The 21,000-nt window shown below is 46.6% G+C and overlaps 1 protein-coding gene across 5 annotated transcripts in view; it reads right to left on the minus strand.

Annotated features, from left to right (window-relative positions):
* Positions 1 to 21,000, minus strand: part of Fhod3 (formin homology 2 domain containing 3) — a 412,200-nt gene that overhangs the window by 359,118 nt on the left and 32,082 nt on the right. For all 5 annotated transcript variants that reach the window (XM_041660396.1, XM_041660395.1, XM_041660394.1 and 2 more), the window contains exon 2: positions 13,123 to 13,229. In XM_041660396.1, the coding sequence (XP_041516330.1) occupies positions 13,123 to 13,229 (107 nt within the window). The remainder of the gene's footprint in view (positions 1 to 13,122; positions 13,230 to 21,000) is intronic.

The raw sequence follows: 21,000 nt of genomic DNA on the forward strand, positions 1-21,000 counted from the left end.
CCTCCAGCTGCCTCACAGGCAGGTGTCCCCTCTTTCTTTCTCTTACTGCAGAGCTGGTAACACAGTCTGACTAGAGCACGCACCACTGCCTGCTGCACTAAGGGGGCAACGTGGAATTCCCACGGGCAGCCACAAGCAGCTGGCCTGGTCTGCCGCCTTTCCACTCAATTCTCCAGTGTCAGCTCTCACCTGATCGCCCAGCCCTCTGACCCACCCACCAGTCTGAGTCCTGTCACAATGTCTTACAAAACAAGCCTCTCCGCTGGCAAGAGCGCAAGCAAGGGAAGCCTCACTGAGTGCTGGTGGAAATTTGAGTGCAGCCACTGTAAAAGCTCGGAAAGCCACAGTACAATGCCCATATATCCAGCAGCGGCACTTCCGGGAATGTGCCCCAAAGAATCCAAGTCAGCTATCACAGAGAGACCTACACACCCATGTTCGTAGCTGTACTGTTCGCAGCAGCTAAGATACCAAAGAAGAGACCATGAACCTGCAGGCTGGGGATGTGGAGTGGGGAGGAAGAGGGGCTAAACACAAAGTGCAGTGAATGCGTCTGTGGAGATATGAAGAAGTACCAACTCTATACTATCTACAAATGCAAATAAAGCTAGCAGGGAGTAGCAAGTAGCTGATAAATGAGAAATAGGAGAGAGGTGAGATTCATTAGTTGTGCTTCTCTGAAGCACCTTAGTGCAAACTTCAGCATGTAACCTTACAGGCCTTCCATATTCCAAGATTCAAATCAACGGAAGGTTGGCACAGTCCCCCAGGAGCTCATGATGGTTCCTTGCTCCCTGCCACCCACATGTTGGAACACTGCCCAGCTGCCACACCTGTGGAACACTGCCCAGATGCTGAGTCAGATGGGCACGAACAAGTATGAGAACCTGGGACCCGGGGGGCAAAGACAGAGTGTGAGGCCTGTGGCTCCAGAAGCAATGGGCTTCCTCTCTTATCAGTGCGGCCTATGCCAAGGACCATCACCAGCTTCCGAATCCCAGTGTTCCCATCTGCAGGCCACACCCAAGGCCATCCCTTTCCAAGTGACAACAGGGAACCATCCGGAATAGACACGGGAATCAAAAAGACTCTATCAATGCCAGGGATGTGAAGATCAGAGCCCTAAGCTTCCAGCAAGTTCCTGGCCTCTCAGAAAACACTTGTAATACTTATCCCTTGGGGAAAGAACTCTCATTTGGGTCATTGAAACTCTCAAAAACCTGTGTTTACATTCCCAGCTCTCAAGAGAACAACTTCACAAGAAAAAAAAAAAAACCAGAAAGGCCTTGTCATGGCTTACCAAGTCCCGCTTAATCAGGGACTTCCTTACTTCCTTTGCCTAACTATGAAAGGCCGGAGCCAGCCTTCAATAGTTTTCAGCCAACAGTAGAAACGACACCCACATTGGCCTCCAGGCATTTAAGAAAATATAAGCTATTATTTCAGTCGAGAGTCGAAGGAGGTATGTAAACATTCTATAGAAGCAGGAGCAGGCCCCTCTGGAGGTCCTCAGGGAGAACAGCCCCAAACAAGCTTCCAACACTGTAAGACCCACTGGGCACCCTGGCTCAGAGACCGAAGGGGAATTTGAATGAGTTGTCTGCTGGCCATAGGATAAAGCTACCTAAGTCTGAGTTGTTCAGAAGCTCAAAGCTCAAGTCAGAGGTCCAACCATCACTGTGTTCACATCCAGACAGTCACTGTGTCCCCTAGGAGAGTGGGAAGCTAGAAGGATGCTAAACCTGGCTGGGTGAGCTACAAGGTGAGGTGCCTTAACCTCCCTGAGCCCAGCGTCCTCGTATGGAAAATGGGCCACTAACAAGTCAATTTTTTGCTGAGGGTGTGAAGATTGTTGGTGATGGTTGGATCTCAGGTCCTGTACAGAGGTCATTCCTGGCATGTGACAAAGGCTTGCTGATGGGAGGTAGCATCCTTGTCATCAACAGTCACAGTATTCGTCTTTCCTCTTCCTCTTCTGCTCTAACGCCTGCCTGTCCCCTCCGTGTAGTCTGTTCCGTTCTCCTCTGCCATTCCTCATTCCTCCCACATCACGTCTTTCCTCTCTTCCTCTCTTCCATCTCCCACGTTACTGACTTCCCAAGAATCCACCATGACAGTGTGTCACTGACACACTCTTGGATTCAATTAAAGTTCAAAGGATTTAACACGGACAGTGATATGTACACCTGCTGTGTGCGGCCCTGAGTGTCCTGGGCTCTGACAATGGATGGGTCACCCACTTTACTGCATGGCATGAGGAGTCCCCAGATATAAAGACTTATCGGTAGATGCTCCATAGTACATGTCTGTGACCAAAACACCAAGCCTATGTGCTCGAGCAGAAGAGACCGCCACCTTCAGAACCCTGGACACTGCTCAGGGAAACCCCAAGAAGCCCCTGCACCTCTCTTCACTACCCTCTTAGTGCAATAGCTGTGCCCTCTCCCTGTACCCAGTGACCAGTGCAGTGTTTCTTCTATGATCCTGCATTAACATATTTTTAAGCTTTAATGAAGTACTTTTCAGGAATCATAAAATCTACCTGTTGCAAGCACATAATTCAAAAACATGGTGTCTGAATATACGGGGGTCTCCTCACCACCACAGCCTAACTTTTTAACTGTCACTGTTCCCCACATACCTCAAGAGAAACCTCATGCCTATCTGTGGCCATTCCTCACTCCCATGTCCAATTCCAGGAACTGCAAATGAACCCCCTTTGTGCCTACTAATTTACTGTCAACTTGACATAAGCTGGAGTTATCTGAAAGGAGGGAACCTCAATTGAGAAAATGCCTCCCTAAGATCCAGCTGTGAGAGCACTTCTTTTTAATGGAGACAAGGTTTCTTTTTAAGAATATTTTAATGCAATCTTTTATCTTTTTACATAGCTATCCCTGTTCCCACTCCCTTCCCACCCTTCCCTCCACCCCACTCCCCATCCCCTCCTCTGATGTGTATAAAGAAGCTGCTTTGGGCCTATTACAGTGCAGAATAGGGCAAGGTGGGTTCGAAACAGAGAGAAAGAGTAGGTGAAGTTGAGGGGAAGCCATGTAGTGGCTGCAGGAGACAGACGCCAGACACTGGATGCTGGACAGAACCTTACCGGTAGGCCACAACCAAGCAGCAATACACAGATTAATAGAAATAGATATAAGAGCTAGCTAGCAACACACTTAAGCTATTGGCCAAAGAATACTGCAAATAATATAGTTTCTATGTGATTACTTCGGGTCTGGGAGGCCAGGAACAAATGAGCAGCCTCTGCCTATACTCCTCAGAAAGGGTAAGACTTCCATGGGGAATCAACAAAGTCAAACTTCACTTCAAGGCAAAACCAAGGCCCTCCCCACCTATATCTAGTCTGCCCAAGTTATCCCTCCAAAGAGAATGTGCTCCAAGACACCAGTTCAAGCAGCAGGGATAAATCCTGGTCCCACTGTCAGTGACCCCATAGACTGCCCAATCTCACAACTGTCCCCCACATTCAGAAGGCCTAGTTTGGTCCTATACAGGTTCACCCATTATCAGTTCAGAGTCAGTGAGCTTTCACTAGCTCAGGTCAGCTGCTTCTGTGGGTGTCCCCATCATGGTCTTGACCCCTTTGCTCATATTATTGCTTCTGCCTCTCTTGGACCAGTCTCCGGTAGCTCAGCCCAGTGCTTAGCTGTGGATCTCTGCATCTGCTTCCATTAGTTGCTGGATGAAGGCTCTTCAATGACAGTTAAGGTAGTCATCAATCTGATTAAAGGGGAAGGCCAATTTAAGCGTCCTCTCTACTGTTGCTTAGAGTCTTAGCTGGGGCCATCATTGTGGGTTCCTGGGAATTTCCCTAGTGCCATGTTTCTCACTAGCCCTTTAATGTCTCCCTCCATCAAGTTATCTCTTTCCTTTCTCTCCTTCTCTGTTCTTCCCCCTTCTTGAGCATCCCATTTCCTCATATTCTTCTTGTCCCTCCTTCTCCCCTCCCCTTCCACCCTCCCTTTTCCCCGCCATACTCCCAATATTTTCAGATCTTATCTGTTTTCCCTTCCCAGGGGGACCCATGTCTCTTAGGGTTATCTTATGTCTGTCATAGGGTTCTCCTTGTTACCTAGCTTCTCTGAGATTGTAAACTATAGGTTGGTTATCCTTTGCTTTACATCTAATATTCACTTATGAGTGAGTACATACATACCATGTTTGTTTATCTGGGTCTGGGTTACCTCACTTAGGATTTTTTTTCTTGTTCCATTTATTTGCATGCAAATTTCAAGGTGTCATTGTTTTGTTTTTTTTTTACCACTGAGTAGTACTCCATTGTATAAATGTACCACATTTTCTTTATCCATTCTTCGGTTGAGGGACACCTAGGTTGTTTCCAGGTTCTGGGTATTACAAATAGTGCTGCTATGAGTAAATGTCCTTGTGGTATGAGTGTTCATCCTTTGGGTATATGCTCAAGAGTGGTATTTCTAAGGTAGATTGATTCCCAATTTTCTGAGGAACAGCCATAGTGATTTCTTAAGTGGTTGTACAAGTTTGCACTCCTACCAGCAATGGAGAAGTAGTCTCCTTACTCTGCATCCTCTCTAGCATAAGATACCTTAGGTGTTTTATAAACCATTCTGACTGGTGTAAGTAGTATCTCAGAGTCATTTTGATTTGCATTTCCCTGATGTCTAAGATGTCGAGCAATTTCTTAAGTGTCTTTTGGCCATTTGCAATTCTTCTGTTGAAAATTCTCTGTTTAGATCTGTACCCCACTTTTTATTAGATTATTTGGTAATTTGATGTCTAGTTTCTTAAGTTCTTTATACATTTTTTGTGAAGTCTGTCCTGGAACTCACGCTGTAGACCAGGCTGGCCTTGAACTCACACAGATCCACCTGCCTCTGCCACCTGAGTGCTGAGATTAAAGGCATTCACCACCACCACGCGGCTTTGTAGAGCACTTTCTTAATTAATGATTGATGTGGAAGGGCCCAGCCCATTATGTGGGCCATCCGTGGCCCTGGGTTCTATAGGAAAGCAGGCTGAGCAAGCCTGTAATAAGCACCCTTCCATGGCCTCTGCATCAGCTCCTGCCTCTAGGTTCCTGTCCTGCTTGAGTTCCTGTCCTGCTTCCTTCAATGATAGACTACAAATGTGGAAGTATAAACCAAATAAACCCTCTCCTCCCCAATGCTTTTGACCATGGTGTTTCATCACAGCAACAGAAACTCTAACAAAGACCCTCTCTCTATAGACCTGCATTTCTGACATTTCATATAGATGGAACTGTGTAGTATGTCACCTGTGCATCTAATTTCTTTCACTCAGTCACATGTTCTTGATGCTTATCTAGAATGAGACATGTAGTGTTACTTTCTTCATTGCTGTGACCAAATGCCTGGCAAGACTTAGAACAAGGACCACCCCTAGCAATTTGCAGCAGGACAAACGTACTTGTGCCCATGACTTGATGAGACATAAGCAAGGTGGTGGGGGCAGCTGGTGACAGTGGCAGCAGGAATGGGAAGCTCTGCCAGGTCACAGCTTTATATACCAGGAAACAGAGAAGGAAGACTGGGGGATAAGTCCACAAGAATCCATTCCCCATCTAGGCAACCTCCAAAGGCTCCATGGCTGCCAAAAACAGAGCTACCAACTGGAGAGCCAGTGTTCACACACAGGAGCCTGTGGGGGACATTGCACACCCACAGACATCCAACCTCTTTCTTCTCATGCTGGCGTTGTCCCACCACACGCACAGACCACTTGCTTTGCAAATTCTTCAGCTAATGTGCATCGGGATCCTTCTACTTTGGGGCTATTATATATAAGAGCTCAGAAAGCATCTGTGTACAGACCTTTGCATGGACAAATGCTTCATCTCTCGGGGATATATCTAGAAGTAGAATTGCTGAGCTGTGTGGTCACTTATGTTTAACATTTTAAGAAACCATCAGGCTGTTGCTCAAAGAGTCTGCACCACTTTACATTCCCACAGCAGTGCACTGGGTGTCCAGTTTCACCACGTCCCCCTCAGTACATGCCACCATCTGTTACTATGATTTTAGTCATGCAGTAGGTGTACAGTAGGACCTCAGTGTACTTTGGGCTTGAATTTCCCTAGTGACTTAAAATGTTGAGCAGCTTTTTACATGCTTCTTGGCCATTTGTGCATCTTCTTAGCCATTTATGTATCTTTTTTTTTTTTTTTTGATTTTTTCGAGACAGGGTTTCTCCGTAGCTTTTGGTTCCTGTCCTGGAACTAGCTCTTGTAGACCAGGCTGGCCTCAAACTCCCAGAGATCCGCCTGCCTCTGCCTCCCGAGTGCTGGGATTAAAGGCATGCGCCACCACCGCCCGGCCCATTTATGTATCTTATTGGCCATTTATGTATCTTGTTGGAACAAATTCCTATTCGAACTTTTTCCCCTTTTATAATTAACACTTTGTTATTGAGTTGCAAGAGAGCTCTTTACATATTCTGATATATGACTTACAGATACATGATTTACAAATTTTCTTATTCCATGCCATCTATTAAATTTATTTTTAATGGAGAAATTGTTTTTAATTTAGATAAATCCAATTTGTTTTGTCACTTGTCTTCAATCATCTCTCACAGACGTTGGTTACCTCACAGGGGTCTCTGAGACTGTTGGTTACCTCACAGGGGTCATGGAGACTGTTGGTTACCTCACAGGGGTCTCTGAGACTGTTGGTTACCTCACAGGAGTCACAGAAACTGTTGGTCCCTCTCAGGGCTCTCTGTGGCTTCACTCCTCTCATCTGTCTCCAGGCCCGTCCATCTCAGCCTTGCCTCCTCGTCTCACCTCACAGACTACCATGGGCACGCACTTCTCCCTCTGTCAAGTCACCCATACACCACAATTTCACCCCTTCTCGGCATAGCCACCCTCTTGGTACACTGCCCCCCTACTGTCACAGGTCAGCTGCATAATTCTGTTCACCTCTATGTAACATGAGTCTATCCATGGATGAGTCATGGCTTCCCACTCTCCTTCCACTGGTCCAGGCCCCGGTCCTCTGTTACCAGGTTTGGGTCGCTCATTCTCATCTCCATGGTGAGTTTCATCTCACTGGCATCTACTCCATATTCCTCCCAGGGCCTGCCTTGCCTTCCATCCACCCCAACCCCAAGCCTTCATAATCAGGCTTCTGAGAAGGCTCCTTCCACATAGGTCATTTGTTGGGATAGCTGAGCCTATCACACAGTCTACACCAGTGGTTCTCAGCATGTGGGTCACAACCCCTCACATGGGAAGCCTGAAACCATCAGAAAACACAGACATTTATATTATGATTCATAACAGTAGCAAAACTACAATTATAAAGTAGCAACGAAAATAATTTTTCAGTTGGAGGTCACCACAATATGAGAAACTGTATTAAAGGGTTGTAGTGTTAGGAAGGTTGAAAACCACTGATCTGCACTACAGTTCGCCCAACTGGGGCTGCACATTGAACTCAGTTAAAGATAAAAATCACACTGCCTGGGCCCAGGCCTGAGGTGGGATATGCAAAGAGTACTGTTAAGGCACTGCAGGTGGTGACATCATCTCTGAGAGACTGAGAGCCTAGCCAGAGGGTCCCTAACCAAACATCCAATCACTGGAACAGCTCCTTCCAAAAACATGATTCCAGACTGTCCTGCAGAGCTCTGAGGCTGGGATGAGAACATGTGTGAGAAGCTCCCAGAGCTGGTGAGCAGGACTCTGGGCCACCCCACTTAGCCCTTACTAAACTGAGCAGGACTCTGGGCCACCCCACTTAGCCCTTACTAAACTGAGCAGGACTCTGGGCCACCCCACTTAGCCCTTACTAAACTGAGCAGGACTCTGGGCCACCCCACTTAGCCCTTACTAAACTCACCCCAGCCGTCCTTTTATTTGTGAGGCCACTTTCTCCCCTGTGCAGGCAGGCAGGTGACGATGGTCCACACAATTCTGCAGTCGTCATATAATCCTAGCATTGTTAAAGATGCACTGAGGTGCAGCACAGGCGAGCAATGCCAGAAACATCTTGAACTCATGGTCCATTTTGATTTTTAATCAATTTCATCACATTTAGAAATGTTTGCTGCTACCAAAATTTTCAAGACCTCCACATGCCATATATGTCCATATGGGATCACAGCCCACAGTTTAGGAGCTGTTCTGAGCGTTCCTACATGGCCATATCAGTGTGCCATGGCTCCAAATTCTGGCTATAGTTGCCCACAACTGTGAGTTCTAGGCATGGATAGGGAGAAACAGGCTAGCTCACTGTGTTATATACAACATCATATTTCACCTAGAAACAATACAAGGCCATATACTATCAATCTTTATAAAGTTCATAAGAGGTTCAGAGAGGTAAAGTTACATACCATGATTACACGGCAATGACATTAACCATAAAGTCACCTGTAAGAGGAGATTGTGCTTACGTTCCCAGCTGCCCCGACCCGAATAATCACACGGAAACTGTATTAACTACAACACTGTTTAGCAAATAGCTTAGGCATATTCCTAGCTAGCTCTTAAAACTTTAATTAACCCATTTCTAATAATCTGTGTATCAACACGAGGCTGCAGCCTACCAGTAAGGTTCCAGTGTCTGTCTTCTTTGGCAGCTACATAGCATCTCTCTAACTCCACATTCTCTCTCCTCTTTCTCTCTCTCTCTCTCTCTCTCTCTCTCTCTCTCTTTCTCTCTCTCTCCATATATATATATATGTTCAGATTTCCTGCCAGGCTTTATTCTGCCCTGCCACAGGCCAAAGCAGCGTCTTTATTAAGCAATGGTAATAAAACATATTCACCACATACAGAGGGGCATCCTTCAGCAGTCGTTACTATACAGAATGACTGAGATGGCCCTCACCGCCCAGCCAGATAACCTGAGACCCATGCCTGGGAGGCACATGGTGAGATACAAGAATTAACACCCTAACCACTTGTCTTAGTCTTCTCAGTCTGTTAACTCAGGAAGGAAAGGGTTTAGTTTAACTTACTCTTCCAGGTAACATCAAGGGAAGTCAGCGCAGGAACTGAAGTGGACCCCACGGAGAAGCACTGATTCCTGGGTTGCTTCTTCCAGGTTGCTCAGCTGCTTCTCCACATAGCCCAGCCCCACCTGCCAGGGAATGACACCACCCACCATGGGCTGGGCCCTCCTGTATCAATTAACAATTTAGAAAATGCCCTCACAGACCAATCTGATGGAGCCAGTTCCTCAACTGAGGGTCCCTCTTCCCAGATGACTGTAATTTGTGTCTAACTGAAAAGAACCAACCAACACAGCCACTACCCAATGCTGTTTTTCTGGGGTTACATAAAACTCAGCAGAGTGCCTGGTAATCAAGGAGGAAAGTAGTATCAAATATCTTTACTCTGTAAGTACATTTTATAAATATCTTCATTTTGTGAACCTTTATCAGAAGAATGTTTGCCCAAGGTCACCCAATAGCAGAGTCAGGAACAATCTAGAGGCTCCCTGCCTGTTTCCACTGCACTGTGCCATGCTTGCTGATTTCCCTGGCCTTGGGAGGCCTGCTCGCTTTTGTTCATATAATAATTGCTTTGTCCTTCTGCTGTTGAAGGTCTTTCTCCTCTTCTCTGGTTAGCTAGGGTCAAGTGGTAATTCCCAACAAGTGAGTTAATTTTTAGTCTGGTGTAAAGGACCAAAAGCAATGAACAGGAACAAAGAAATGATTCCTCTAGCAAAGGAGCTCGCTCCAAACACACCACAGAAAATTGCCACAATTTCATACACTTTAATTTTTAGACCATCTTCCTATAACTTAGGCAAAAATAGTACTTCTGTGGCCATGGTCACACCTTGAAAGGTCAGGTCTTAACTAGGAAGCGTTAAATTGTAGCTCTTGATCATGGGACATAGGAGTCTCCAGTCACATAAACTTTGCCAGATGCCCGGAGAACCCGGGAGAGACTTGAGTGCAGGTGACAGGACGAAAGGACACAGGTACCTGCTACCTGCATAAGGGAGCATCTCTGCCAGAATCTGCCTGCTGCTCAGCAACTAGGGATTGGCCAGCACCTCAAGGCTCAGTGATAGCAATTATCCTGTTGGGGGAACAGTGTGGCCCAGACGTTCCAGGTCAGTATTCTGCTGAGCCTTCTGCTGCCCAGTCTCAGGACAAACAAGCCTCCCACTAAGAGATCAGCTGTGTTGTTGTTCTTTTTAACACTCCATCTTGGGCATATTACAAAAGACAAGGGACAGACTGTTTCAAAGACATCCCAAGCCTATGGGGTGAATTTGGGACACATCTGTCAAGTGTGTTCCCACCCCCATCACCTTTGGGACTATCTGCTTCAGTCTGAAGTTTCCATGTCTTGAGCTCCTTTCTTGTTTCACTATCACCCATTTTCCCAGCATCCCTTGCTGTAAGGAAACAGAAATGGGATTCCCATTTTATGTTGGTCAGAAGTCATCACTGTGACACCTGAGAAAACGTAATTAAGAGAAGAAGATGTGTACTGGCCCATGATTGCAGGGTTTCTATTCCATCGTGGTAGAGAGAACATGGCCAAGCAAAGCAGCTCTGATCATGGAGGACAAGCAGAGAGACATAATGTCTGTGCTAGCAGTATTTCTCTTCCTTCCCCTTTTATTTCATCTGACTCCCAGCCTGCATCCATGAGGGTCTTCGCCTTTAGTCAATTCTCTCTGTAAATTCACTCACAGACACAGCAAGATGTATGCCTTACTAATCTCCTAGGCAGCCCTCAGTCCAAACAGCTTAATACATTAGCACTTTTTTTCTTGCACTGTAAAACCATTAAGGACATGATCTTTAAGCATCACTCTGGTACCCAGATGCAGTGTGGCTGAGCTCTTCCCACTGAGGGAGGTGGTGTAGACCAGTACCAGTATCACTGCATGAACCAACTTCATGTCAGCACAGCTGCAGATGCCATGCTGTGTAGGACCTGACGTGCCTTTGCCATAAGATCCTGGGGTAGCAGAGAGGTTCTGACTCTGAACTTAGTCCCACCGTGTGTATACCTGGCACACCACCTCCTCCTGGCTCTACTGCCTGGAACGTGTGACCTTCAGTTGTCTCTGATGAAAAATGGAGACAACCAAATCCCAACAACTACTAGATCCTCCAGCTAGATTCAGAAGATCCTGTGAACAGGAGCCTCCATGTGTTCTTTTCCCCTGACCTTTTTTTTTTTTTCGTTTTGTTTTATTTTGTTTTTTGAGACAGGGTTTCCCTGTGTAACAGTCCTAGCTGTTCTGGAACTAGCTCTTGTAGACCAGGCTGGCCTCAGACTCACAGGGATTCATCTGCCTCTGCCTCCCGAGTGCCGGGATTTAAGGGGTGCGCCACCACCCAGCAGTTCCCCTCACCTTTATTCTGATATTGTCACCTAATGCGTTAGCACTTTTTTTTTTCTTGCACTGCCAAATCATTCTAGTTTTTGTTTAAAAAAAAAAAGTCAGGCAGGACATGGACTTTAAGCATTACTCCACTAGAGACATTTTTCAAGTCAACAATGATCTACTCATAACACTGCTGGGGTCTGTTTGATCAATGAGCCATGAAGGCGTGCGATGAGACTGTCGTTCTAGCCAGTATTCTGAGGTCTACAATGGGATGTCATGGTCAGAAATAGGCAAAAATTATTTCAATGGAATTTTCCCCAAATATACTGGTCCCATAATCCTTTAATATCCATTTCTGAAATACGGGTGAAGGCTGGCAATGTGGCTCAGTTGGTGGAATGCTTGTCTGATATGCACAAAGCCCTAGGTTCAGTCTCCAGTGCTTGAGAGGTGAAGGCAGGGGCATGGAAGTTCAAGGTCATTCTCTGTTATACTGCAGGTTGGAGGTCCAGCCTGGGCTACAGGAAAGCCAATGAGTAGTTGTGTCGCTGGAGTGTAATGTGAGGCGCCTGGAGAGTTTGCTCATATGCTATTTGTGTGGCCCATCTGTGACTCTGATGACAACAGGAGTTTGCTTGATCCTACAGAGTACATTGACCTTCAGGTATGTCGCATAGGAATTCATTCTGAGACTCTGCCATTCACCATCCTCCAGGGTTTAAACATGGCTACGGAGTACTGAGAAATGTCAGGTGCCAGGCATTTATTTAGACAGGCGAGTTCTGAAGTCATGGAGTTTAACCAGAAACAAAGAGGGACAAGCAGAGGAATATTTATCTTTAACTATCAAGGCTACAAACGTGGCAGAAGCCCAGGAAGTCATCAGGGCACACTGGAGCCAGGGACCTATCTGAAAGTCACGCAAGAAAGGTTCCAATGTGTCCCCACTATTCAAACTCTGCTTGAAAAATCAATACTCTCAGCCAGTATTCCCCTGGCTACATTCTTAGCTTGGCTAAGAGAGCATCAGATAGCTTTGGGGGTCTCTGAACACCGGATCACATCAGCTGAGAAAGGCCTGGGAAGCATCAGAAACGCTGTGAAGGTCAAGAGGAGGAAGGTGATACAAACAGAGCTGTGTGGTGTGGGGCCATGGTTCAAGGTGGATAAGGAACAGGAAGAGACGCAGCCCCGTCAGATGGCTCTATCAGTGTCTCAGTGGACACAGGAAGGATGGCTATCTGCATGTGTAGTCCAACAGAGGCTTCACTTTCTATATACATCTCCTATTTCTCATGACTATTACCCTATCTTTCAGTATAGCAATCCTAAGTACTGTGCAATCCACATGTAGGCTAAGAAATAACTTATGCTAATTAACCTAATTAATAATTATTTTGCCCGCTGTAATGGGTAGAAAAAATTATATACCATAAAACTACCAGGATGCCTGCCAAAAAAATTAGATCATCAACTAAATTATTGGAAATAGTATTTAAAACAGCTGTTGATCCACCAAACATCTAGAGAATATTGATTTGTTTAACTTTGGTTAAAAATCCCTTGAAAGAGAATGTTGTGTGCTCTATTAACTCATCCCAGAAACTTCTTTTAAGCCGAGCTGACCCGCAAGGAGCCAAGTCCCTCAAGATAGACAAAGATCTACAGTCACCAATGAGGACTTGCAGGACTTTAAGTGGAGGTCAAGGTGATTTCTCCAAAGCATTTTAAGAGTTTAGTGTACCAATGCTGACAGTAAGGGGGACCAGCGTGCAGGGATAATGGTTGTGCTTACCCTGTGTCATCCTGGAAGCCTTCCAACTCATCGCGCTGTTCCGCCAGCGTGGCCTCCAGATCCAGGTAGGCACCATTGTGGGACAGCTGCAAGGTGCAGTCGTCGAGCTAGGAGAGAAGGAAGGGGTTAGTCCCAGTAATCTCCTCGGGTGGGAACCAGGTACCATCGAGGCACCTTAAGATGCCCTCAGGGGCTTTGTACAAACCAAGCGTGACTCTGAACTGTGATGCCTAGCTGAAGGAGGGCTGAGTGGAAGCGTAGTGGAAGCATGCTGGAGCGGAGCTGGTGCAAGTACACAGATGCATCCGTCACGGCTGGCAGTGGTCCACGTTGTTAAGATTTTGAAGTGGCAATTACCAGCATTTTGTTATATTTAGAATGATTACCTACACTTAAAAATTATTTTGACAAAGATTCAGACTAATATTGTGAGAAAACCAAGTATACCATGTCATGTTTGACTCCTTGAGTGGTCGGGATGGCTCTTACGGTTCATCGAGTTGGCGAGTCAAGACTCTAACTGAAAACATGCAGGCAAGCATGGCGGCTCCTGGCTGAAATCACAGTACAGTGGGGCGGAGAGGCAGGAGAAGAGGGAGGAGAAGTGAACTAACGGTCACAACTGTAGTCCAGGCCACTGGGACTCATCAGCTCCATTTGGAATGTCCAGCTTTATTCCCAGGAGTCTCAGTGAACACTGAACCTTCTTTCGTGGTCATCAAGGCCTTCCAGGGATCTGCCTCAACGTGCTCTGTGTCAAGCCCCAAATAACAACAGGAAACCCCACAGTTTTCCCAGCCTATGGCAACAGATCCTCAGCCCTCAGCCTAACTGCCTGACCCCGCCACCCCCCTCCTCGCATTCCAGCCACCACTAACTGCCACCATTTCAAAAATACCATCTTAACAAAATTATATATCTGCCACAGGCAGGGCACCAAGGAACACAGAACAGCTTCCTTCCCTCAGAGATACGGTGTCATTGAATGAGTGAGACGACAAACAGACTGTGGACGAGAGTAAGACACAGATAGACCAACTGCCAGGCAGTGGATGCTCTTCCTTAGCTTATTCTCCAGCAACTGCTTCAGCAGAGATGCCAAAACCCTCCACAATATTGCCCAAGTCCCCACCCAGAAGAAGACTATCATTGTTTCCTAGCCAAATGTCACCAACTTGATCCCCTAACTAAAGGGTAAACAAGCCCCTATGCATTTGTGCCAGTGAATCTCTCAACTGAAAAAGAAGAGGTGAGCATAGGCCTTTAGTCCTCTAAGAGGAACATGTGGGCATGTGCAGAACAACCAGGGGATGAGAAGCAAACTGGGATACTGACTATCCTGGGACAGATTGCCTTGGGGGCGTGGTGTGTGTAGCAGCTAAGATGCCAAGGGAGCCAACATACTGCCAAAGCGATGCAGCCTCCCCATTACACCCAAGACGCAAGATTAATATTTAAACTATCATCATGTGAGCCAAGGAGCATGAATAAAATGCACTGGGGCTCTAATGACGTAGATTTCTCCTAGACAGTTCAGAGATCGGAGGTCAGCTTTGGGTCTCGCTTTCACAAACTGGTAGAAGCCTGTATAAGTTACTTTGCTCACTGCTGTGACAAAAATACTCCAGGAAAGGTTTGTTTGGTCTGGTGGTTTATGAGGGAACACACTCCATTAGGTCCGGGGAGGTGTGGACACAGGAACAAGAAGCAGCCAATCACTGCGTTCAGCGAGGAAGCAGAGAGGTGAATGTACCAGCTCAATACACTTCCTCCTCCTTTTCGTTTGGTCCCAAGCCCCAGGGAAGGGACTATGCCCATTCAAGATGGGGCTCCCTTCCTCGGGTAAACCTTCCTGGAAACATCCTAGAGAACAAACGCAGAGGTGTGTCTCCCTGGTGATTCTAAATCAAGTTGCCCACAAAGATTAGCCATTTCAACCTCGGCAACGACTACAAAGTCACAGTTACAAAATTGTAAAGCAAACACCCAAAGCCAAGGTGTAGAGGCAACAGGGAAAGAAAGGCAAATTTCAAACTGGTTGTTCTAAATATGCCGGCAGAATATCCAAGCTTTCCTTACGGAAAGACTCAGACATTTCCCTGCCAGACCAAGTCCCTAGCCTCCATTACGGCTTAAGGGGAGCAACCTGATCTCTTGCCTTGGCCTCTCATGTCAAATGTCCTCCCGGATGACTTAAGGGTCCTGGAATTTCCTGACTCTGACAATTTTCATGTCAACCCTGATCCCCTGGCAGCATGTCCCCTGCACTCCTTCCTTGGCTGAAAGTTTGGTGGCCAGGACACTGTCGGGCACTTCAGGACATAAGACAAAGCAGGGAGCCATGTGGGAAGATAGCGTTACAGGGCTATTATTGAAGGGTGGCGATTAGGGAATTTAGGGGCAGTGACAGTGGCGTGGCTGAGAGACTTCAGATCAGGTTGCCTGCTGTCAACCTGTGGCCAGGGTTCTGGCAGGGATCAAGCTGCTCAGAGGGAGTCGATCCCAGACCCACAATAAAGGCCCTTCGATGACATCTCCTGAATGTGCCACTCCCCCCTGCTGCCCCAGTCAAAACACGCCATTTAAACAAGCAGCCTGGTGACATAGAAAACTCCCTCTGTTCCTTATTACGGATGCCTCGCCAAGTGACTCTGGGGTTCTTTGGACTGTTCCTAACAAAGACAGTGCACTCCGAAAGGGCAAGCTCACCATTCCGGAAAAACCTCAACCATCTGAAGGAAGGCTGATGTCACGTCTCGATTTATATATTCGTTCCCTCTCCCCAAGCCGACAAAGTGGTGTGTTGCTGGGGTGGTTTAATGATTATCTGGCTTCTGGCAGCAAATCTTGAGTCTAGTCTAGGCAATAAAATTCCTGTGTAACCCTGAAATAGATCTGAACAGAACCCTCCTATAAATATGCACAAGGCTACCATTTACACCAATTCTGTAGCTGCATAGAAATGAGAAAATATGTAAGTTAACAATAGACTTCACCATTTAAAGAAAATCTCAAGTGGGAGACCCTCTCATGCTCACATCCCCACTTTCCCCGCGTGATCTGGACAGCAACCTGGAACCCAGGCTGGCCTGTGTCTTGCTTCTCATGAGTGACATCTGATGTAGCCTAGCTGACAACTGCAGGCACTCACTCCTAGGAGCTGGCCTCCCTTCTGGTTATTGGAACCCCGCCACTGAGCGAGGCCAATCTAGATTGTCAAGCTCCAGATGATCCAACAGCTGATGACAGACACATGAGACAGCCCTACAGAAACAGGGAAACAACCTAAGCCAGCACTTCCCGGTAGATCATTGGGCTTCAGGGTAACTTCGTGGTTGTCAGTCTCCTATCTCCCTGATCTGTGAACACAGACCACCCGCAGCTGACAGGTAGGGCAAATCTGACCATCAGAGTTCCCAGAGTCTGGATAGGGGGTGGCGACGGGGGAGCACGCTAAATGTACTGTGGTATGACAAGCTCAAACAGGCCATCCTGAGATGGTACACAGAGCACACAAATCTAACTTTGGCCCTCCCTGTGCTAAAACTCCTGCTGGGGACAAAGGACAGCAGCAGGTACTGAGTACAAGGGACCTGGAGCACTAAGGAATTAGGGAGCAGTGATTCCTAAGCCCCTCCCCCCCAGAGAAGTGAGAGAAAGAAGGCATGCCAAGTCCCTGGGCCCCAGAGCTCACTCTACTGTTTCGCCTTACTCCTCTTGCAAACTTCAGAGTAAAAGATGACAATATTGTGGTTTGAATGCGAATCTTTAACAGGCTGTCATGACTAAACACTTGGTCTCCAGCTGGTAGCATTTTTTGGGGGGGGTGGGGTTGTGGATCCCTTAAGAGGTGGGGCATACAACACCAGGTATGAGAAGCCCTCTTTTTAGTTACTGATCGTGGTTTTCAAGAGACTCCTAGAACACACAGGCTGTGGCTATCACCCTTGGTTGCCACCCCCACCCCTAGAGATGGAAGTCAAGGCCCTATTGTTGAAATACTGTGCACTTCAGACACAGGGCTGGGAGACCCCTGAGCTGGAACTGACCTGAATGTCTCCTCCCTGAGCACTCGTTTTCATGGTACCCAGAGGGCACAATGCAAGCTTCCAGAGCACGGAAACAACCAAGAGTCCTACCTGCCTCTGAAGCTTATGAACCACAATAATGATCAGTAGGGCGTAATAGCACAAGAGGCACAGTAGTGGCATGCACACCTGAGTGGTAACCAACAAGTCGATAATTGGACTTAAGACCCACGGAGCAGGGGGAAATCACGCCTGGTTCAGGAAACCCAGCCAGCCACCAGGGCTAGTGAAGTCACGGCTCTTGGAGGAGAACCTACAACCACCACTTTACTAAACCAGCATAATCCCTAAGTACATTCTAAATATTTGTCCTTACACCCACAGATAAGTGTAGTCCTGACCCCACATCAAGGAAACTTCTCTTTGCAACATGCAGAGACTATTATGGAAAACCACAACCAATCAGAATGCAGGATTATGAAGCCCAGTCCCAGTAAATACATCTACAAAGTAGTCTGGCACCTAGGAGAACACTGTAGAAGAGGGGTGGAAAGATTATGTTATGAATGTACTTTCTTTGAATATGGCTTGATTTTTCCTTCCTCAGAAGCCTAGGTAAGCTGGTGATCACTAAGCCGAGGACGCGTGCCCTGTCCTGAAGCTGACTCAAAGAGCTTCCAAATCAAGTCCTAGACTTACAGTTAAACTAAGATGAGCACACGACCCACCCACCAATAGCAAGAACCTCGACCAGATTCCTTGAGAAGACAAAGGAGCAAGTTTAGGGGAATGGTAACACATAGACAGGAAAGTAAATGACACTTTATCTTTAAATAGCTGGAAGTATTGTAGTAAGGAGGTCACTTGTTTGTTCCCGGCTGTTTAGCACCCCCAAAAAATCACACAGAATCCATATTATTTAAATCACTGCTTGACTCATTAGCTCTAGCTTCTTATTGGCTAACTCTTACATCTTAATTTAGCCCATTTCTATTAATCTGTGCACCACCACATGGCTGTGGCTTACCACCAAGGTTCAGCATCTGTCTCTGGCAGTGGCTCCATGGCTTCTCTCCCACTCCTCCTTCCCTCTCCCAGCATTCAATTTAGTTTTCCCCACCTAGCTCTACTCTGCCCTATCACACAGGCCAACCCAGCTTCTTTACTCATTAGCCAATAAAAGCAACACATAGACAGAAGGACCTGCCACACCAAAGTATGTTAGACTTTTTCGTTCAGAAAGCTAGAATACATTGGCTTACATAAATATGATGTCCTGTGGTCTACATTATTTTATTTAAATTGAAAAACAATTCTATCACTACTTCAGGAGAAAAGGGGAAGGAGGGCAACAATATGAGGGTTAAGGTAGGGAGGTGAGGGAGACTGAGTGACTGTTCCAATATGGAAGCATGATGTGGGAAGGTCATTTGTCTATCTGTTGCTTTCATTGGTTAATTAATAAAGAAACTGCTTGGCCTGATAGGTCAGAACATAGGTGGGTAGAGTAAACAGAACAGAATGCTGGGAAGAAGGGAAGTTAGGCAATCGCCATGCCTCTCCTCTCTGGGACAGACACCATGGATCCAGCCACCAGGTCAGACATGTTGAATCTTTCCTGTAAACCACCACCTCGTAGTGCTACACAGATTATTAGAAATGGGTTAATCAAGATGTGAGAATTACCCAGTAAGAGGCTAAAACTAATGGGCCAGGCAGTGTTTAAATGAATACAATTTGTGTGTTGTTATTTCTGGGGCTAAGCTAGGTGGCCAGGAGCTGGGCGGCAGGAACACAGCCCGCAGCTCTATCACTACAAATGGTGTCCAACATGGGGCTCGAACCCACGACCCTGAGATTAAGAGTCTCATGCTCTACCGACTGAGCTAGCCGGGCGAGAACACAGCCCACTGCTCCCACTACAGAAGTGTCCAACACAGAAGCAAAATCTTGAATTTCTTGCCCGAGCAAACTAATAAGTAGACATACTCACCAGCATGAAAAACACCAACTAAACAGTGTGTGGGACTGGGGTAGAGCTGGGATTTCTCTTTCTGACCTATTTTATCTATTATGTCCAAACAAATGGAGGCATTTGGGGTTATTTAAGAGAGACAAACATAAATTTTATTCATCTTTTCAAAGAACCAAATTTTAATTATACTATTTTTCTCTGTTGTAACTCACTTTGTGTGTGTGTGCACGAGTGTGCACATGTGGTATCTGAGGGAATTGTTTTTAAGATTTATTTATTTCTATTTTATGTGTATGTTTACCTGCATATGTTTATACATACCACATGTCTGCAGTGCCCACAGAGTCCAGATGAGGACATCAGAACCCCTAGAACTATAGTTTCAGATGGCTGTAAGCCACTATGTGGGTGCTTAAGTCAGCACACCCCATCTTTCCTTTCTCATTTACATCCCCCGCAAGCAGCTTCATGGTGGCATGCTGATGGCCCTGATATAGGACCTGTTTCACACTGATGCCTTTCCCAACTGACATGATGAAGAACAGGACTAGGAAAGGTTGTCACCAAGCACTGTCCCCTGTAATCTCTGCCTAGGCTGCATAATAAAGATCCCATGAGAAAAGGAAATGGAGGTAGAAAAGCAATGAGAGACTTAAATGCATCTGATAAAGGACTTGTATTAGAGCATTTAAGAGACTGTTACAAACCTAACAGCAAAAGAGCAAGTAACCCCATTTAAAAGTAGGCAAAGGATTTGAACAGTCATGGACTACCATTTACACAGCCTGTGGACTCTAGGCTGTGAGCCAGGGATAGCCAGCTGCAGAGGAGTTCCTCTGATCCCCTCACATGCCCTCATAATAAGGTTTGTAGAATATAGCCCAGAACCCCAAGACTCTTTAACATGGGGTGTCTACCATCCATTGTCAGTGGTTCTCAAACTCTAGTGCATTCAATAGCCTGCTGGAACACTGGATCACATTTGAACATTCAAATTATGTGGGTCAAGGCAGCTGGATCCTAGGGATCTATATAATTCAGTTCCCACCATTACTTGGTGAATAGATCCAGGAACCTAGGGCTCCACTCTGAGAAAACAGATGAGATAATACTGTTAGATTACTTGAGGAAAGAAGTAAGCCAAGAGGAAATGTTGAAGCCCTAATTGCTTTGGAACTTGTTCCTCTTCTCCCAGTCTTTGGCTCTCCTTCCACTGCCACCACGTAGCCTCACGGGTTCTTTCTAATGAGCAAGTACATCCCCGGGGTCCATCTGTGGGTATGGGGCTAACACCCAGAAAAGATGCACAGGGATCCTTGGAAACAGGCCAAGCCTCCAGCTCCACCTGGTACCCATGACCAGGCCCAGGAGCAGAAGCCACACCTCACGGAAAGTCCAGCTGGCTGCCACTGTAAACTTCTAGGAAATGTTTTCAATAATTCTAGAGGGTGAGCTGTCTGTTAGCCAGGAAACCTGAACACACGAGCTTGTCAGAGCATCCCCAGAAGAAAAGGAAACCAGTCCAGTACTCATTACCATAGCTGTAAAACAACAGAGATGGGCAGAAGTCACAATGCTGGTGTGGCCACCTTGACCTTTTACAATAGGTATGGTTAGTTGCCAATAGGTAAGAGTAAAGAGAATATACTCTGAACTCCAGGTTCGGCATACCCTGGAAGAACAGAGCAATGGAGAGCCCCTCAGATTCCTCACCACCACACTTCCTTTGGGGCGCACACTATCCGAGTCTCCAGGCCACCTGCCCACCGGGCCCGGGTGTGCCGTAAGTCTGGACCATGACTCAAGAGATGCAATAACTCCCTATCCTCAGACCCTGACTGCATGTCAAGTCTCTTCACTTCTTTTGAGCTGTCT

This window comes from Microtus oregoni, unplaced genomic scaffold (assembly GCF_018167655.1).
Source record: "Microtus oregoni isolate MIOR12 unplaced genomic scaffold, Mior012 000011F_ref0000422, whole genome shotgun sequence".
NCBI lineage: Eukaryota > Metazoa > Chordata > Mammalia > Rodentia > Cricetidae > Microtus > Microtus oregoni.